General features: G+C 35.8%; 3 protein-coding genes across 4 annotated transcripts; 1 reads left to right on the forward strand and 2 right to left on the reverse strand.

The window, feature by feature from the left end:
* Positions 1-2384: 2384 nt before the first annotated feature.
* Positions 2385-8026, forward strand: LOC121237588 (AT-hook motif nuclear-localized protein 5-like). Of its 2 annotated transcripts, XM_041134405.1 has the most exons (6): positions 2386-2876; positions 2995-3535; positions 4203-4270; positions 5072-5203; positions 7250-7408; positions 7620-8026. In XM_041134405.1, the coding sequence occupies exons 2-6, from the start codon at positions 3097-3099 to the stop codon at positions 7839-7841; spliced, it is 1020 nt and encodes a 339-aa protein (XP_040990339.1). In that variant the 5' UTR covers positions 2386-2876; positions 2995-3096; the 3' UTR covers positions 7842-8026. The 2 variants fall into 2 exon arrangements, with proteins under 2 accessions (XP_040990340.1, XP_040990339.1); XM_041134406.1 differs by having other exon boundaries at positions 2385-3355.
* An 891-nt stretch (positions 8027-8917) lies between these two features.
* On the reverse strand, positions 8918-11542 carry LOC121237636 (probable phospholipid hydroperoxide glutathione peroxidase). The gene is made up of 6 exons (XM_041134475.1): positions 11194-11542; positions 10449-10525; positions 10135-10196; positions 9771-9889; positions 9366-9533; positions 8918-9227 (listed from the first exon to the last, which is right to left on the reverse strand). The coding sequence occupies exons 1-6, from the start codon at positions 11239-11241 to the stop codon at positions 9192-9194; spliced, it is 510 nt and encodes a 169-aa protein (XP_040990409.1). The 5' UTR covers positions 11242-11542; the 3' UTR covers positions 8918-9191.
* Positions 11543-13230: 1688 nt separating this feature from the next.
* Positions 13231-15033, reverse strand: LOC121237540 (xyloglucan-specific galacturonosyltransferase 1). The gene has a single exon (XM_041134326.1). It carries the CDS (start codon positions 15031-15033, stop codon positions 13231-13233), a length of 1803 nt encoding a protein of 600 aa, XP_040990260.1.
* Between the last annotated feature and the right edge of the window lie 1589 nt (positions 15034-16622).

Consider the following 16622-nt stretch of genomic DNA (forward strand, 5'->3'; position numbering starts at 1 on the left):
TATACTTTGTGCTGCTAACTAGGTTTCTAGTACACCTTTTTTCCCCCCTAATCAAGCAAGCATTTATCAACGTATGAATTAATTGGCAAAGGACACATTCTCTGGTCATTTACATTATAAAATATAATTTATATAAAAAATTAAAATTAAATTACCAACCAATCAAATTATACTAGCCTACTAGGGTTGAAAATAGAAATGTTCTGTTTTTAGTACAAGCTAGCATTTAAAGCACAAATACGAATGGTTTGAATTAAGAATGCTAGGATTCTATAAAGAGGTAAGAAAGATAGACTAATCCGAGATGTAAGCATCGTAGAGCAGGCTGTAGTTCTTGACAGTGCCCATTACTAGCGTATATTAAACGTGGTGTATGCATGACAGCTTACTTCTTGTTGGAGACCTATCATTGCATTAAGTGGAAATTCAGGACTTTTGGTAAAAGGTCCGTTAGGGTTGGATATGCCCTATAAATATTTGGCCTACCTGCCTTATATATTTTAATTCTAAAAAATAAAAAATAAAAAATTAAATAAATTAAAACTTAATTTTATGATGATAATTGATGTGACAGATTTTCGTATTAGATTTGTTTAGTGTGTCAATCAACATGCTTTAAAATAATTTTTTTTCCTGTTACTGTCTATATGGTATGTATTTTTTAGTCAATGTTGTATGAATTTCTTGGCCAAAACTATGCCAGATTAATCGGAACCTAAACTTTGGTCAGACTTCGGCTGTGTTTGGTAAGTGAGATTACTTCACTATTATTTATAAACTATTCATTATTTTTTTACTATTATTTACAAATTATCTGAGATCAACTCAGCATCGAAGCGTAACCCTCCGCTAGCCCCCCTTTTGACCCTACAGCTCTTCCGTAAGCGTGTGCACTTCCACTCCTTTTGGTCACCACAAAATTCAGATTCAACGAAAATTGAATCTCATTTATGGGACCAAACATACAAACAAAAGTATTGGATTTGGTCTCTACTGTTCCCCTGTAAATTTCATGACAATAAGAAACTATATTTAAAAAGTTTTAGGACTGACATGAACTCTATTTTTTTAATTATTATTTTTATCTGTCTTTTTTGGGCAAAAAGTTTGATGATATTTTAATTTATATTATTTAATCAATCACTCTGTCAAAGTTTTAATTTGTTTGAAAAATTGAAATATTAACAAAAAGGCATTTCCTATCCACCTAAGGATGGAAGGAAAGGGGAGAAAAATATACAGTGTTGCCATGCAAGGGATGCTCTCACACTTTGTGAGACATTGTGTCAAACAGTTTGTGTTTAATTGTCTTTAGGGCATGGCCATGCTGTAGAGCAAGGCACCCAATATCAATGTTGCAACCATCCAAAAGGAGCTCATAAAGCGGCCATGCCATATCCAATGGGCAGGGGTGGATGATCTCATACCCATCCACTCCTACATGATGAATTTGAACTAAAAAAAAAAAGGTTATAGGCATAAATAAATTATATAAAATAAATCTATAAAATAATGTAATTTTTTTTATTCGTTAGATTTATTTTATAATAAAAATAAATTTTTAATTTAATGTAACATATAAAATCACATTAATTTATAGATTTAATGTTATATAATTCATCTATAACAAAGTATTTCTCTTTAGAGATAAATAATAGGTTCTTTTTACGTACTTGGCATGATTTTCCAACAAGTTTCTTTGGAGTGTTTAGGGTGGCGGTGTCATGGTGCTGTAATTGCACACGGCACAACCTCCTATTATTTTTTAATATTTGAAAATCACTTTTGAAGTTTTAAATTGTGATTATTAATTCTATTAACGTACAAACTATACGTAAATTAAAAAAAATCTGATCTTGACGTGGACTAACTTGCTGTTTACTATTACAACACTGAAAAAAATGAGTGATTTGATATAAAAAATACTTAAACGTAATCTAATTGCCGTTACAATTGGAATGCCAGAAATCCTGCAAAGACCAGAATTCTATTCTTTATTTGACTTTTGATTTTGTTTATTTCCTTTCCTTTACTTTGAAGTTTGAACGCTCTATGTTCGACTTTGTTTACATCGTGGAGGTGACGGTAAACCCAAACCGGCCGAGGTGCCATCAAGACTCAAGGAGTCAAGAGAGCTTATTTGAGAGAGAGAGGAAGGGGCCACCTGTACTGAGTAATGGCAATCCGACAAGGACATCCAAGTTCGGTACTTTTTGGTAGGCCACCACTCTGTCTCTCCAATACCAAATCACTTTACCTTCTTATGGTCAGAGATACGGACCCCACCCCCCAAAGACTTGAATAGTTCCATACAATAGAGAGAGAAAAAAAAAAGCCGTTTACTCTTTCTACTATTTCACAGTCATACTTCCCACACTGACACAAACACACCCACAAAATCCCTTTAATTCAAAAGTTCATATTTAAAATCATTTTTTTCCTCCCCCAACCTCCGCCTCCTTGTCTTTTTCTCTTTTCTTTTCCTCCTCCTGCATTGTCCTGTCAAAACCCTATATTTCATTTCATACCTAGGGTTTTAATTTTCCTAGCGTGTTGAGTCATGATCCAGGACCCGCCAGCTTGTTGGGTATGAGTTCCTGTAGCTCTGTGAGCTTCTGATTTTCCTACATTTTTTCTTCCTAAGTTCTGCTTCTGGTTTCTGGGGTGTAACCGTTTCAGCTTATACCATCACTTTCTTTCTGTTTTCTGGGGGTAAAGATCGAAAATTTTGCTCGGTTCTTACACTTTCCCCATTTCAAGAAAAACCCTTGTAAAACTCATTTGGAAAAAATTTAGAATCTACAATTGGTTCTAATTTGAAGATTTAGGGTTGGTTGGGTTCTGTTTCCCTTTCTTATTTTTCGTTCCTTTTTAAGGTAAAGCTCTAAAATTTATGTTGTTTTTTATAACCTTTTCACCATTTGGAGAAAAACCATCGTAAAGCCCCCTGCTTTGAGATATCTATTTATGTTTTTATTCTGGGTTGTAATTTAGGAATCTCAAGTTTATTTAAGTGTTTCAGATTCAAAGGGGTTTAAAGCCACAATCTTTAGTCAGCAAAATATAAGCGTGTTTAACGCACCAATCAGTAAATGCATGGATGGGAGAGAAGCCATGGCCTTGTCTAGTGGGTCAGCTTCTTATTACATACATAGAGGTGGAGTTGGTGGTGTGTCTGAAACGCAGTCTGGAGTGTTACAAGCACCACCTGGGTTCAGAGCCGTGTTGAATCAGGGTATTCCCGCTCAGCCCAATATCCGGGGCAGCTCGGTTGGACAGGCATTTTCAGTGGAGCGGCCACATGCCAATTTCACTCATGGCATTAGCATAGGAGTCTCTCCTGGAGTTCATTCAGGTGAGCCTGTAAAGAAGAAGAGAGGGAGGCCCAGGAAATACGGTCCTGATGGCTCAGTCTCTCTGCGACTGTCTTCTATGTCCGCTTCTCCTACTACACCAGGTTCGAACGCGCTGACCCAGAAGCGGGCTAGGGGGCGGCCACCTGGGAGTGGGAGAAAGCAGCAACTAGCCACTCTTGGTATATCTATTTTTTCTGAATGTTAAATTAAATATGTTGTCACCATCCTGATTGTAGGTGAACCAAAATGATTCTACTATAATCATGTACCGGCGTGGTGGTGAAAAAAATTGATTTTCATTATTTGTATTGTGATAATGATTATTTATCATGCACCTTCTACACTGCCAAAGCATTGCCTGCACAATGATACTCTTTTATGTGCCAATTTGATTTTTCTGTGTCCCCTTTTAAAAAAAAAAAAAAGGAAGGGGAAAAAAAATGTTGGGTGTTAAGGGGTGATGGCTATTGCAGTTTTGCCTTGAATACCTTTGTATATGAAACAAGTGCGGTATTTATCATTGTTTTCAATAAATTCCATGGTATCTACGATAATTTGATTAAGAAATATTTTTGAAATTTTTTATTAGCACGTGCCAGTTCTTTTTTCCCTGAATTTCTCAATTTAAATTGTAAATAATATCAACCAAAAAAAAAAACAATGAAATTTTTTCTAAAACTTTGCCTAGAAGTTTTGGAAGTGAGGTAATTGACTTCAGGCTTCCTTTCTGGGGATTCCTTAATACAACTGAAAACATGACGTGTAATAGATAATTTTTAGATGTGCTTTTTGCATGTACTTTGAGGTCTGTGGATTATTTTTCAATTTGTTCTATTTTTTTGCTAGGTGAATGGATGAACAGTTCAGCTGGAGTGGCTTTTGCACCGCATGTTATCACCATTGGTGTTGGGGAGGTATGTTATGTCCACAATTTCTTAGACATCTAAAATATGCCACACATGTCGAGTTTACCAATTTTTTTCCTAACGACCTTAGGAGGCTGAGGTATTTACATCCATAAGACTGTTTTCTTTGTCTGGGTTCATTAGGTATATTCGATTTTAATACATATCCTCAACATACTTGCCTTGCCTTTGTCCCCATTACATTTGTCTTCTATGGATCCTCAACCACTGGCTGGGATTAAAAAAAATGAAATGGAATGATTCCATGGATGAGAATGGAAAGTTTTTACTAGCCCTGAAATAATTTCCTTCCATAACTTGGTAGAAGTTTGAGATTCATATTGTTTCTCTGTGGGTGGTAATAGATTCCAAGGTTCTTTTACATATGATAATCTGGAATGAAGGTGATATTATGATTAATAAAATGTGATTCTTAATTTGTTGTGACGTATAAGCTGTATTGATCTGTTCATAATAGATTCATTAGAGATGGGGTGATTACACAGGCGTATAGATGGCAATAGATCATATATATTTTTTAACATATCCTTTCTAAGGATACCTTAGAATGTATAGATGGGGAAGAAAGTTATGTATAAATGCAAATGCATTCGCATGCATACTGATCTGCCTCAAACAGAGAGGTCCTGTTTAATGTTTGTATAATGTCGAAGCTATGGTTTTGTGGCAAATAAGCATGCCATAGTTATTTCTCAGAGGCATGTTAAATCTGGTATTTAATTATTAGGGTAATTATCTCATCTTTTTCTTTGCAGGACAGTTTGTTTTCATAAGTATTTTTCTTTGCAGGACATTGTCGCAAAAATATTATCATTTTCACAACAGAGGCCAAGGGCTGTGTGCATCTTGTCAGGCAGTGGTACAGTTTCTTCAGTAACGCTACGTCAACCTGCATCCACTGATGTCAGTGTCAGATATGAGGTTGAAGCATTTGACTAATTGACTCTCTCTCTCTCTCTCTCTCTCTCTCTCTGTGTCTCTCTCTCCCCACACACATGCACTGACAGAACTAAGTATTCCATCATTATGATATCTTGAGGATTTTAGTTCTGAGACTGGGATAAGATGGTCAGAAATGCTGTTTCTTTGTTCAAAGCATTTTGTGCAGAGCCATATAGGAGCTCACATATACTGTATATTTTATTTGTATTATATTTCCAATTGCACACTGTTCCATGCCCTCATAATTTGTCTTTCTTGATATTTGGAAATACTTCTTTTCAAAATGGGAATATCTTGAGTGTAAATGCTGTAGGTCACAGCAGTCATGTCTATTTGTTACTGAAGAAAGATAAAAGTAGCAGTGTATTCATTATATACCTACTATAGCAGCTATAGGGTTCGGTCCGAACTAGTCATTTTGAGCTAAGAATTGAGAATTACGTTCAGGTGTTAGTGTGCGCATATGATATGAGCAGTTTTGTATGGATGTTTGGTTAAAGGATGTGAACTTGTTATGTGATACCCCATACGATAAGGATAAGAGTAGGTGGTGTATGAGATCCCACATTGCTTAGGAAGGAGAAGTTCTCGCTCTTTATAAAGTTCCAATGGGGCTCCAATTGTATCATTGTCTAGTCCTTTTGGAGTATAGGTCATGTGATTTGGGCCTTCAATTGGGGCGTTACACGTTACTTGCAGCTTGGTTTTGTAAAGTGTGCTTCTATGCTCCAAGGGCGAGGAGATGCAGTAGCTGGGAGAATGAGGAAATGGGTTAAGGGGGCCAAGGGGGTTAATCAGAAAAAATGGGGTCCCTTGTATTTGGGCTATGACTATTGTTTTTAATTAATAAAACTTATCAATTACTTATAAAAAAGGGGGTCTTGACTATGGTAGTTTTCAAATAACTGTGGTTTTTGCTCTGAATGCATGAACTTCCTGATATGAAAAAAATAGTGTTTAATGCTTAGAGTAGATACATTGAGTATTTGGTCTGCATTTTTTAGTAGTGTTGACCGGGATACAGTGAAATAGAGGATGCCTTATGCAAGGGCCAGGGTGGTAATAGAAGCATGATGGTTGTTCTCTATTATTAGGTGTTTCTCTTGTATACTTGGTGTGTATTTGGGCTACGCCTTTTGTGTTTTAAAAAGAAAATTTCAAGTGTTCGCATACACCCACATATTTCTATATCAGAATGGTGGTTCTGAAATATGGAGCTCATGCTAAAGTGGTGCTGCTGTTAATAGGAAAAAAGGTGGTGGGTTCAAGTTCAAAAATGTTTTTCTCTACTGGTATTTGTTACAGTTCTGATGAAATTAGGCATTTGGACATCATGACTTCTTATCAAGTCACAGAGATGGTTACAAGAGATCTTGATTCTTGGTAATGAATAGGATCAATGGTTTTGATTGCTGCTTTTGATGAGCATAGTGAACCTCAGAAATAGAGGAGGGGTAGTAACATGTTTTCAATGGCAGTGGTCATGGTGAGCAGTACAAGTTGTGTTGGAGTTGGGTTAATTTAGTGAGTAAAAAGTTAAGGCGTGAATGGGTGCTCTTTTGATACTCGAAGGGGTTGACACTGGTCAGTGCTGTTGAAACTCAGAACGTGTCAGCTTCAATACACGAACTGAAGCAAATATGCATAATGGTGAACTGACTGGTGCTATTTATGAAAAAGAGAGGAAGATAGCATGCATATTAAGGTTGGATTAGACTGTGCCAACCCAATGATGTCCTTCAGCTTTTAAATGTGAGCATTAAGCAAGGCCATTTTCAAAGAAAGGTTAAGGCAATGTAATATGTGCCGAGCATTTTAGTCGAGTTCAGTTGTTTTGTGCAGCATTGCCTATAGAGTTCAGTATAAAGGAGCTATAATGTGATAGTTATCAATACTGATATGGTGAATAATTTGACCGTTCTACTGTGCAGATACTCCTCATAGGTTAAGCAGGTTTTTGTCCGTTCTCACTCTTCTTTCATCTACTTTTTTAACACAAAAATTGTTTTGTTTTCACTTTTGTAGGGCCATTTCCAGATACTATGCTTGTCTGGTTCTTTCTTGGTTGCTGAAGATGGTGGCCCACGCAATCGGACAGGTGGTATAAGTGTTTCCATTTCCAGTCATGATGGTCTTGTTATTGGTGGTTCTGTTGCAATGCTTATTGCAGCAACCCCAGTTCAGGTATTTTCTGGATTTCCCTGACTTGTATTATATGTTTCAAGTCCTGATGATGATGTCATTTTTCATGCATGTTCGTGTGTTGTGTGGGAACAGATGTGTACAAGTGGCCTGAAATTTGAGAGCTTGTACAAATAATGCCTGGTGGCTTGGTGGGTGGGTGGGAGTCCATTTGTTTATTAGGATGCCTAATGTGCATGCTAAAATGTTGCAGGTGGTAGTGTGCAGTTTTGTGTATGGCGATTCTAAGACCAAGACCAAACAAGTGGCTGATCCCAATCAGGGTTCGGAGGCTCAGCGCCGCGATAAGTTAGCCACACCAACTAGTGCCATGCCTACTCAAAATTATGCACCCCCTGTGACAGGCATGTGGCCCAGTTCTCGCCCAGTTGAAATGCGAAACCAGCATACTGGTATTGACTTGACGCGTGGATGAACATTTGTTGCAGCAGACACATGGAAAATTTTGTATATATGTGTTGTTGTACATGAATTGAATCTGAGAGAATATGTAACTTGTTTGCCGGACTGTAGGGTGGACGGGTTTGTGCTAACATGTTCTGTAACAAAGGCATCATTTCAAGATTCTCGGGAAGCAATCTTACTGATAAGTTGATTATATCTGCAGGGGTGTTACAATTTTTGCGAGGACTCCTAGGAAAGCCTACGGTCCTACGAGGAAATTCGGTTCAAACAAAATGTCATGTATGACTGGGCAAATGATGGCAGAATGGATCCTTTTTTTATTTTTTATTTGCCTGAAAAGGAAAGCAATAAAGAAACCATTTGGACAAGTTATTTTCTTAGTCAAGGTTTTCTCGAGTTTAGTTATTTTTTTTTATTGGCAAGAGTGTTCAGGAACAGGGTCCTCATTAATCTTGAGAGTGCACAGGCTTTTGATAAGGAGTTTTCCACAAATGCATATTGGATAATTTAAGGAAAAATCCTCTATCTGATGGATTGGGATGCATATACTACTGATGGTAGTCCTATGGTTAATGGCCACAAGACAAAATTGACTAATTTTACTAAACTAATCCATGATTATATAAAATACTCGGGCAATTCTTTGGTTAAAATAAACGAAGTAAATTTAGGTCGGATACTTTGCTTTGTGGTTTTTTGGAAGAGAAGCGTTACAACGACAAATAAATTTTACTTATTCATAAATTGATATGATTTCGTGTGATACGTTAAATTTACTTTACGATAAAAGTAATTTTACAATCTGAATCGTATCAAGTCATATCAGTTTGAAAATTTATTTTTGTAAAATCTCTTTCTATCCAAAATATTTCTCATTCAAGAAATCAAACGGTTATGCTGTTTGATTGATCAAATTGTGTTGATTCTAAAATTCAACAACTGCTGTCTTTGGGTGCAAATAACTTCTTCACTTTCGAAATAATTGCTTATTCAGCACCTAACAAACTTTGGAGATGTGACTGCAATGCGTAGAAAGAGAATGATAGCATTAAGAAGTATAGCCCTGTAAAGGATCGAGTAGGACTCTGATTCAAAACTTAAAGAGGATTGTTTGATAATTTAACTGAATTTGGATCCTCTACAAACGGTTCAAACTTGGGTTTGTTAATAACTAAATGATCTATTTTTCTGTTTTTTGAGGGGCATGCAACTTCTTCACAGCATGAGTCATACAATGACATTATTGAAATATACACAGGTGCGCATACACCACCTCATCTCTCAGATCCAACAATGCCGGATGACGAGGTATGAAAGAAAAGCTAAAAAGTTCCAATGCCCATATGCTCAAGCCACATCACTATTCATCCACTCCCAACATTTTCTTGATGTCAAGCTGCAGTAATGTTCAAAGTCAGAAGAATTACATAAACTTCTAACTAATTAAACGATGATATGTTGTTATAAAGGAGCAAAATAAGCGAACTGTACTCTGAGAATCGCGGGATCATTAATGGTGAAACTGGATTTTTACCTCAAGGCTAAGAGGAGAAGTTGTGGGATAATAACGATGAACAGCTTGCCCATCCTTGTCAACCAGAAACTTGGCAAAGTTCCATTGGATATCATCCCCAAATATTCCCCATTTGCCTGCCTTCAAGAACTTGTACACTGGAGCAGCATTCGTACCATTCACTTCAATCTAAAACAAGAGCGAGCATCATATCATCTTACAGGAATAGACAGAGACGAGAAGGATTCATGTAAATTGCTTCAAATGTGTTAAGAGTTCAAAGAATTGTAGTTGCTAATTATGGTAAGATTTAGATTTAAACTGTGGTATATACATATTATGAAACTTCCGGCTAAGACAAGTGCCTGTGTGCAAATCGCTCTGTGAGCGATTATAAGTAGGAAAACATGGAATTGAAGGTCCTACCTTATCAAATATAGGATACTCAGCCTTAAAGCGAGTGCAAGCAAACTCTAAGATTTGCTCATTGTTCCCTGGCTCCTGAGCTCCAAACTGATTGCAGGGGAATGCCAAAATCTCCAATCCTTAACCAAGGTAGAAGCAAGTACATGAATTTCTATTTCTACCTTTCATGAGTTTCTAGCATTTTTCCTCTTTCTAGTTAGGTGGATCTCTTGTATACTTCCCGTGTAACGGTAATAAAATCTTATACACAAAAAAAAGCATGGGTGTAATATGATTCCACTAAAAGAAAACTTCAAATAAATAATCAAACCAATAAATAGAACAAATCAAAACATATGAGAATATAGATGAAAAATGGGCAAACCTTGATCTTTGTATTTCCCATACAACTGACTCAGCTCATTGTAGTTAGAATTAGTCAAGCCACTGCATAAAAAATGAACATTAAAACTATAGATCAAGTGTTGTGGCTAAACAGTAAGAGGCCGCAGTGGATAGAGCCACAATCGTTCTTTATCAATGTCCCTAGCTCAAGCATAATTCAAATATTGGCTGACTTTCTTTTTCAAATCGGAATATTATCATCCAATGCAAATCAAGAGAAACTTTACGCACTGAAAATGACAGAGACAGAAGCAATTTAAAAAGAAAAAGAAGATATGAGAAGCTGTGGCATACCATTTGGATGCAACATTGACGATCAAGAGGACCTTCCCCTTATACTGGCTGAGATCAACGTCGTTTCCCTTAACATCCTGCAAGCACGAAAGCTAACTGAGATGTAGAACTGGTTCAAATTTATGAAGATGGATAATATGCACATAAAAGACACAAACTGATCTCAAAGACGATAATTCACCCAAAGAAAAGCTTGAGTGCTCCTTAGGACGACTAGGGTCCTGACTTAAAGATACAGCGATAAGATATCTATCTTTCTTTCCTTCTTTGTTTTTTGGCCAAGCTTTTTTAGGGACATAATCCCGGTAGTTGGGGAGGTTTGAACCCCCAACATGGATCCAATGGTCCTAAGGACCAGGGGTGGTTCCATTCAGTCAGGTATAGATTTTGGTAGTTTAATTACTGCTGACCAAAGAATATCCTAAATAAAATCACAACTTTATAGTTCTGTTCAGGTGAATTTTCCACTCCTACGATTATTCTCTTCCTTCGTTTTCTCAGCATCCAAACACATGATCACTTTGGCAGGAAGGCACGAACCGAATTTCACTATGAAAGTATGAATCCCATTAATTTCTCATTACTCAATTAGCTTATTTTACTCGATGCACAGATAGAACCGAACCCATTTCCTACCGAACAAAATATCACAGGCCCATATTAAAATCCACCGAAAGGAAAACCCACAGAAACAATAAAAGCATACCCGAAGTTGACTAAGGAAAACATATCCCGACAAACTAACCTTGACGGTGAAGTCGTGGAGCGAGTTGCTCTGGGATTGGCTAGCCATTGCTCGAATCTCGCAAATTACAGAACACAATCTGGAGAACCCTTTATGGACTTGCGGGGGACCAAAGAAATAGGCGAAACAAGTGAAACAAACGGGTTTGCTTGAAATTAGGTGAGATTCCCTCTACCGAGACGAAGGACAAGAAAACGGGGAAGAAGGAGAAGAAAACGGGTCCCTAGATTTTATTTTTAAGGAAGAGAAAGCGACTCGTGGATTTGCTGAGTCAACTTCGGCTATATGGTAGGGAGTAGAAGTAGATAACGATGCAATTCACAAAGGGTACAGAACTACAGATACAGAGTATATTCGCTACGAATTCTGTCCATCAGTTATTATTTATTTTTATGTTTTATGGTTGGTTTGAATTTAAACTAATCTCAATTCATCATTATAATTTTTTTAAATTTTAATGTAAAATATAATAAATAATTTAATTTTTTTAAATCTTAAAAAAATAATAATATTAAAAAATAATATTCTAATAATATTTTATCATCTCAATTCAACTCAACTCAACTCAACTCAACATCCAAACGTAATTATTTTTTCATGGAGTGTAGGAACATTTTTTATAGGATGTTGAAGTATTTTTTATACAGTATAAGGTGTAGATTGGTGAATAGTGACTGATGTATAGAATTTTTCTATTCACAATCAAGAATTTCCACAATATTAGGCCAAGAAATTTGGGCTTGTTTGGAAAAATTTTTCATTCCAAAATTCTGATCTCATCTCTTTCTTAAACATCATTTAAATACAAATGTTTTTAAATTAATCATTAATATTTTTACAAACTTTCTAAAAAATAAAAAACAATTCAACTTTTTCAAATCTCTAAACAAAAATAATATTAAAAAATTATATTATAACAATATTTTAATTTTATAATATTTTTTATTCAACTTTTTCTCTCATTTTTCAAAACCTTATAAAATATTTCAAACTATCTCACTACTATTCACAAACTTGTCTTATTACTATTCATAAAATTTTCATTTCATTTCATTCCTCAAATATGCATGGTTTTATGCGTATGTGAAATAATAAAGATGCGGTGGTTTTATATATTGAAAAAAAACAGGGCTATCCCTTATTTTTCTCAATTACCTATAAAAAAATATATTAAAAATAAATAGAAAGAACCGAATCAAGACCTTTTTTTAAATGCTTTTATTCCAATTTAAAAGAGTAGTGAAAAATAGATATGAAATGGGTTAAACAAATTTAATGTTGTTTGAAAATTTACAAGCATAGTAATAAATGTTATAAGGATGATTTTATATGTTCATATTTCTTCAGATTCTTAAATTCAAATAAGAACTTAAAATGATTATCATCTGTATTTTATTATTCTTATGAGAATACATTAGAAACTACTTGGAATAGGGAGGAAAAGCCTAATTTGTATCCTTTTTGAGTCTCATTCAAGCTGTTAAAAAAGTTAATTGGTCTCCATCACTTCACACCATATCTGAAGGATAATACCATGATATTTCCCATGAAACTAAACTCTCACTTTGCGAAGGGTTGCATGGATGCGCTGCTCATAAAACAATAATGCATGGATCATGTGCTGCTCATAAAACAATGTTCGGTTTTTGGATTTGTCATAACCGCTTAAGCTTTCTTACTCTATAAACAGTAGTGCTCTCCTTATAGATAAATTTGGATATCGTCTTTTTGTTAAAAAGAAAAAAAAAGTGTAATATGGGGTGAAACATTGTTGGAATCTGTAATTATAACATCTCAATGGAAGCCACAAACCACATAGTCTATAGTTCAAAAGAACTAGTTAATGATGCAATTGGAACTCCGTTAGAATCTTATAAAGAACAAAAACTTCTTATTTTTAAATAATGCGGGATCTCATATGTCATCTACCTTTATCTTTATCACAGTAATGAAACTAGCCCCACTATGCTTTGCATATAAAATTTGGAAGAAATCAGTAACAAAAATAAAGAATCATTGCAGCCCCTATTGTGCAATTTATTCCATTCTGTTTACCCTCTCCAGCAGATTATTCGTAGCTATGGAAAACGCATCTTGAAACTTCTCAAGCTTTGAATGTGGATCCCCGTACAACAACCCGGGTAGCAATTCGTATACTATAAAGCTCCTGATATCCTCCCTCTCCCTCGGAGAAATCTTCATCAGCCTCTCCGCCACATTCAACTTCCTTTGCCTCACCTCTTCTTGGTCTATGAACACGGAATATTTACCATGATCCGGGGACAAATGCCATGGATACTGGTAGTAAGCTGTGAAAGGACAGAAGAATACAGGAATGCAACCAGACAATAAAGAATCAAACACTGATTTTCGTGTTGGGCTATCCCCAGGAGGCTGCAGGCAGAATTCAGACTCCATGAAAAGCTCAATGACTGGCTCAGGCTGATCACATGCCCCTGAACTGCAATTCAAAAACCGGCACACTTGATCGCCGGCAGAGTTGCATTGGCTGATTAATATTGACCTGATGTTGTCTGGTTGATCAGGGCGTGCTGCTCCAGCAAAGCTCAGAAGGCTTCTACGAGGTGAAGTGAGCATTTTCAATTGCCAGGAGATAATGTCATCATCTGAACGAGGATGGAAGTAGGTTGGGTGTGGAATTCCAATATCGTTTATATGCCATGGTTGGCGTTCGATCAAGAGCTTTATGGGATTTTGCATTTGATCAAGCTCTAAGAATCTAGTCCCCCATGGGGAATTATCATTTCTCCTGAAATCCCATGAAATCTTCCCCAACACAAAAACATGATCCTTACCAGAATTCCGAGCCCAAGGTCGCTGCTTTTCCATCCATGTTATGAGTTCTAATGACAAGGAATCCTTGACATCATTGGAGGCATTTTTGAAATGCCATCTTAGAATATCTAAACCGCCATAGAAAGGGACATAAAAGAGCTTGGCTTCATTCTCGTTGTAAACCCTGCATGGATGTTTCAAAACCCTCGAATGAAATATTGGCTCCAACATGTACTGATGAGTCTGATACCATCCTTCCCCAAGTTTTGGTATTGGCGGGCCCAATGCATCATTTTCAAAATACTTGCAGAAATCCACCCATGGAAACATGTCACCGCACTGACCCACCAAGTCCTTGTTGAACTTTGATGGCAAATCATAAACATATATTCCCCGCCCATCACACGCCGGGTGATTCTTCTGTGACCTCCAGGATCGATGCAGCTGCAACTGTTCCTCAACGACCTTCTTAGCGTTCGCAATCTCCAGATCTCTGGATTGATCTACTCCTCTAATAACTGGAGAGTGTTCGTTCTGAGTAATGTCCAGAACCTTCACAGCATTTACAACCTTGTCTTTATCTTTATCGACTCTATTTTTAGAAGTTGGATTTGGATCGTCCAAAGCAACATTGTCCACCTCCACAGCATGTACAGCCTCCACTTTCCCATCTTTATCAACTTTGTTTTCAGAAACAGGTTTTGGGTCGTCCTGAACAACGTTGACAATCTCTTTTATGCCGCCATCAATGCTAGGGCCAATGGCGGTATTGTTGATTACCGGAATTGGGATATCAAAGTTTGGCTGTGTACCTGCAGAGAGGCAATAGAGGTTGTTGAGCTTCCGGGATGAGACGCAAACATGAACAACATTCCCTGACATAATAGTGGTGGAGGAAGACCATAGGTAGATTAGAATCAGAAGGAAGATAGCAGCAGGAATTCGATAGAGAAAGTTGATAAAAATGGAGTAACAGAAGCAGATTTCTTTTGCTGTTACTTTTTTGGATGGTTTTGATTTCTTCTTCGACATGTTAACTGCCATTTCTTTTCTGGGTAGGATCAATGTTTGTTCTTGATTTTGTATTCTTCTCTGGCTTTGTAGTTGGGGAGGAGGTTGCATTGTCTAAGACAATAATTTTGAACATGGAAGCACGTATTATGACGGTACAACTGATATCCCGTGCACGTTGGATAGTTTAGAATACGTACATCGCCATCGACCTTATGCACGTCCGAGACATTTGTTTTTTTTTGAATTGTCAACGTTAAAGTATGTTTATTGGTTGCATTGTCCGAGACAATAAATTAAGAGATCTGTTAGTTACAAGTGGTTTGAACGCACCAACTCAGCATATCCCATGATTTTTTTTAATTAAAAATAAAATAAAATAAAAAAGAAAAATTTTGATAGAAGAAAATATCTTCTATCTCATAAAAATCATTTTTGAATTTTTTTTAATTGAAAATAAAATAAAGTAAAAAGGAAAAATTTTGAGAAAAGAAAATATCTTCTATCTCATAAAAATCATTTTCGTCTTTAATTCGTATAGTTTCATTAAATTCTTGTTGGAACTTTGAAAAATTCTTTTTATCTTCTTTGCCTAGTAGCTTTCCATTAGAACATAGGGGGAAAAACTATTTTTTATTTTTTATTTTTAAGTGGAAAGGGACTTGTAAACTAATGGGGCTCCAGATTATTTTTCTTGCAGTTGGATTATTGAGAAAAAAAAAAATGAAGGATACGACCAAAACAACAAAGTATTCTTTATTTATTCTACATTGTAGCTAGAACGGCAAGATACAAATCATCCATTGTCCAGAGCATTGGCATTGGATTATCTAAATACCAGTGAAATGTAAACTTTAACTTATTTTATATAAGATTACCTACATGGAATTATTCAAATAGAAAAATATATAACTTTTAGCTACAGTGTTAGTGTTGTGGGTCATATATGACTGTCTACTGTACAATGACCAAAGCTTATTTTTATTCGATAAACGTCAGACGCCGATTCTTTTTTGTACACTTCCTGCATCCATATCTTAAATAATTGGCGAGGTTTAGATAATTGCTGCACTTGATTGCTGATTTTTGTGGTGGGCAGATCTCTACACTCTAGTTTGATTTGTAACTAAAAAAAATTGTGAGTAATTTTGTGGGCAGATAAATGTATTTGTGAGCAGTTTGGTTTCAATTAATAGAACAAAAAAAATTGAAAAACAATATTATTGAATTTATAATATTTTATTATTATTTTCACTAATAGATGAATAATCTAATATGAAAATAAGTTTTAAATAGAATAGTTAAATATAAAATCATATCATATTATGTAAATTTTATATTTATATTTACATAATCCAATACTAATACTCTAAGTACCTCGACAATCACAACGTGCAAGGCCAAGACGTAGAAGGTATTAAGGATATTCTTCTTTATCCTCCTGATTCACAGGGATAAAGCACATGTTAGCCGAAGTCTTCTTCTTATTCATAGGGTCAATATATTAGTCAAATGTATTAACATGGATAGAGCACATGTATATAATATGAATAGAGCACATGTTAGCAATAAACTTGTTAACCTTCACTTTTATACAGCAAATGATATTTTCTTTTATTGTG

Source organism: Juglans microcarpa x Juglans regia, chromosome 6S (genome assembly GCF_004785595.1).
Source record: "Juglans microcarpa x Juglans regia isolate MS1-56 chromosome 6S, Jm3101_v1.0, whole genome shotgun sequence".
In the NCBI taxonomy this organism is placed as follows: Eukaryota; Viridiplantae; Streptophyta; class Magnoliopsida; order Fagales; family Juglandaceae; genus Juglans; species Juglans microcarpa x Juglans regia.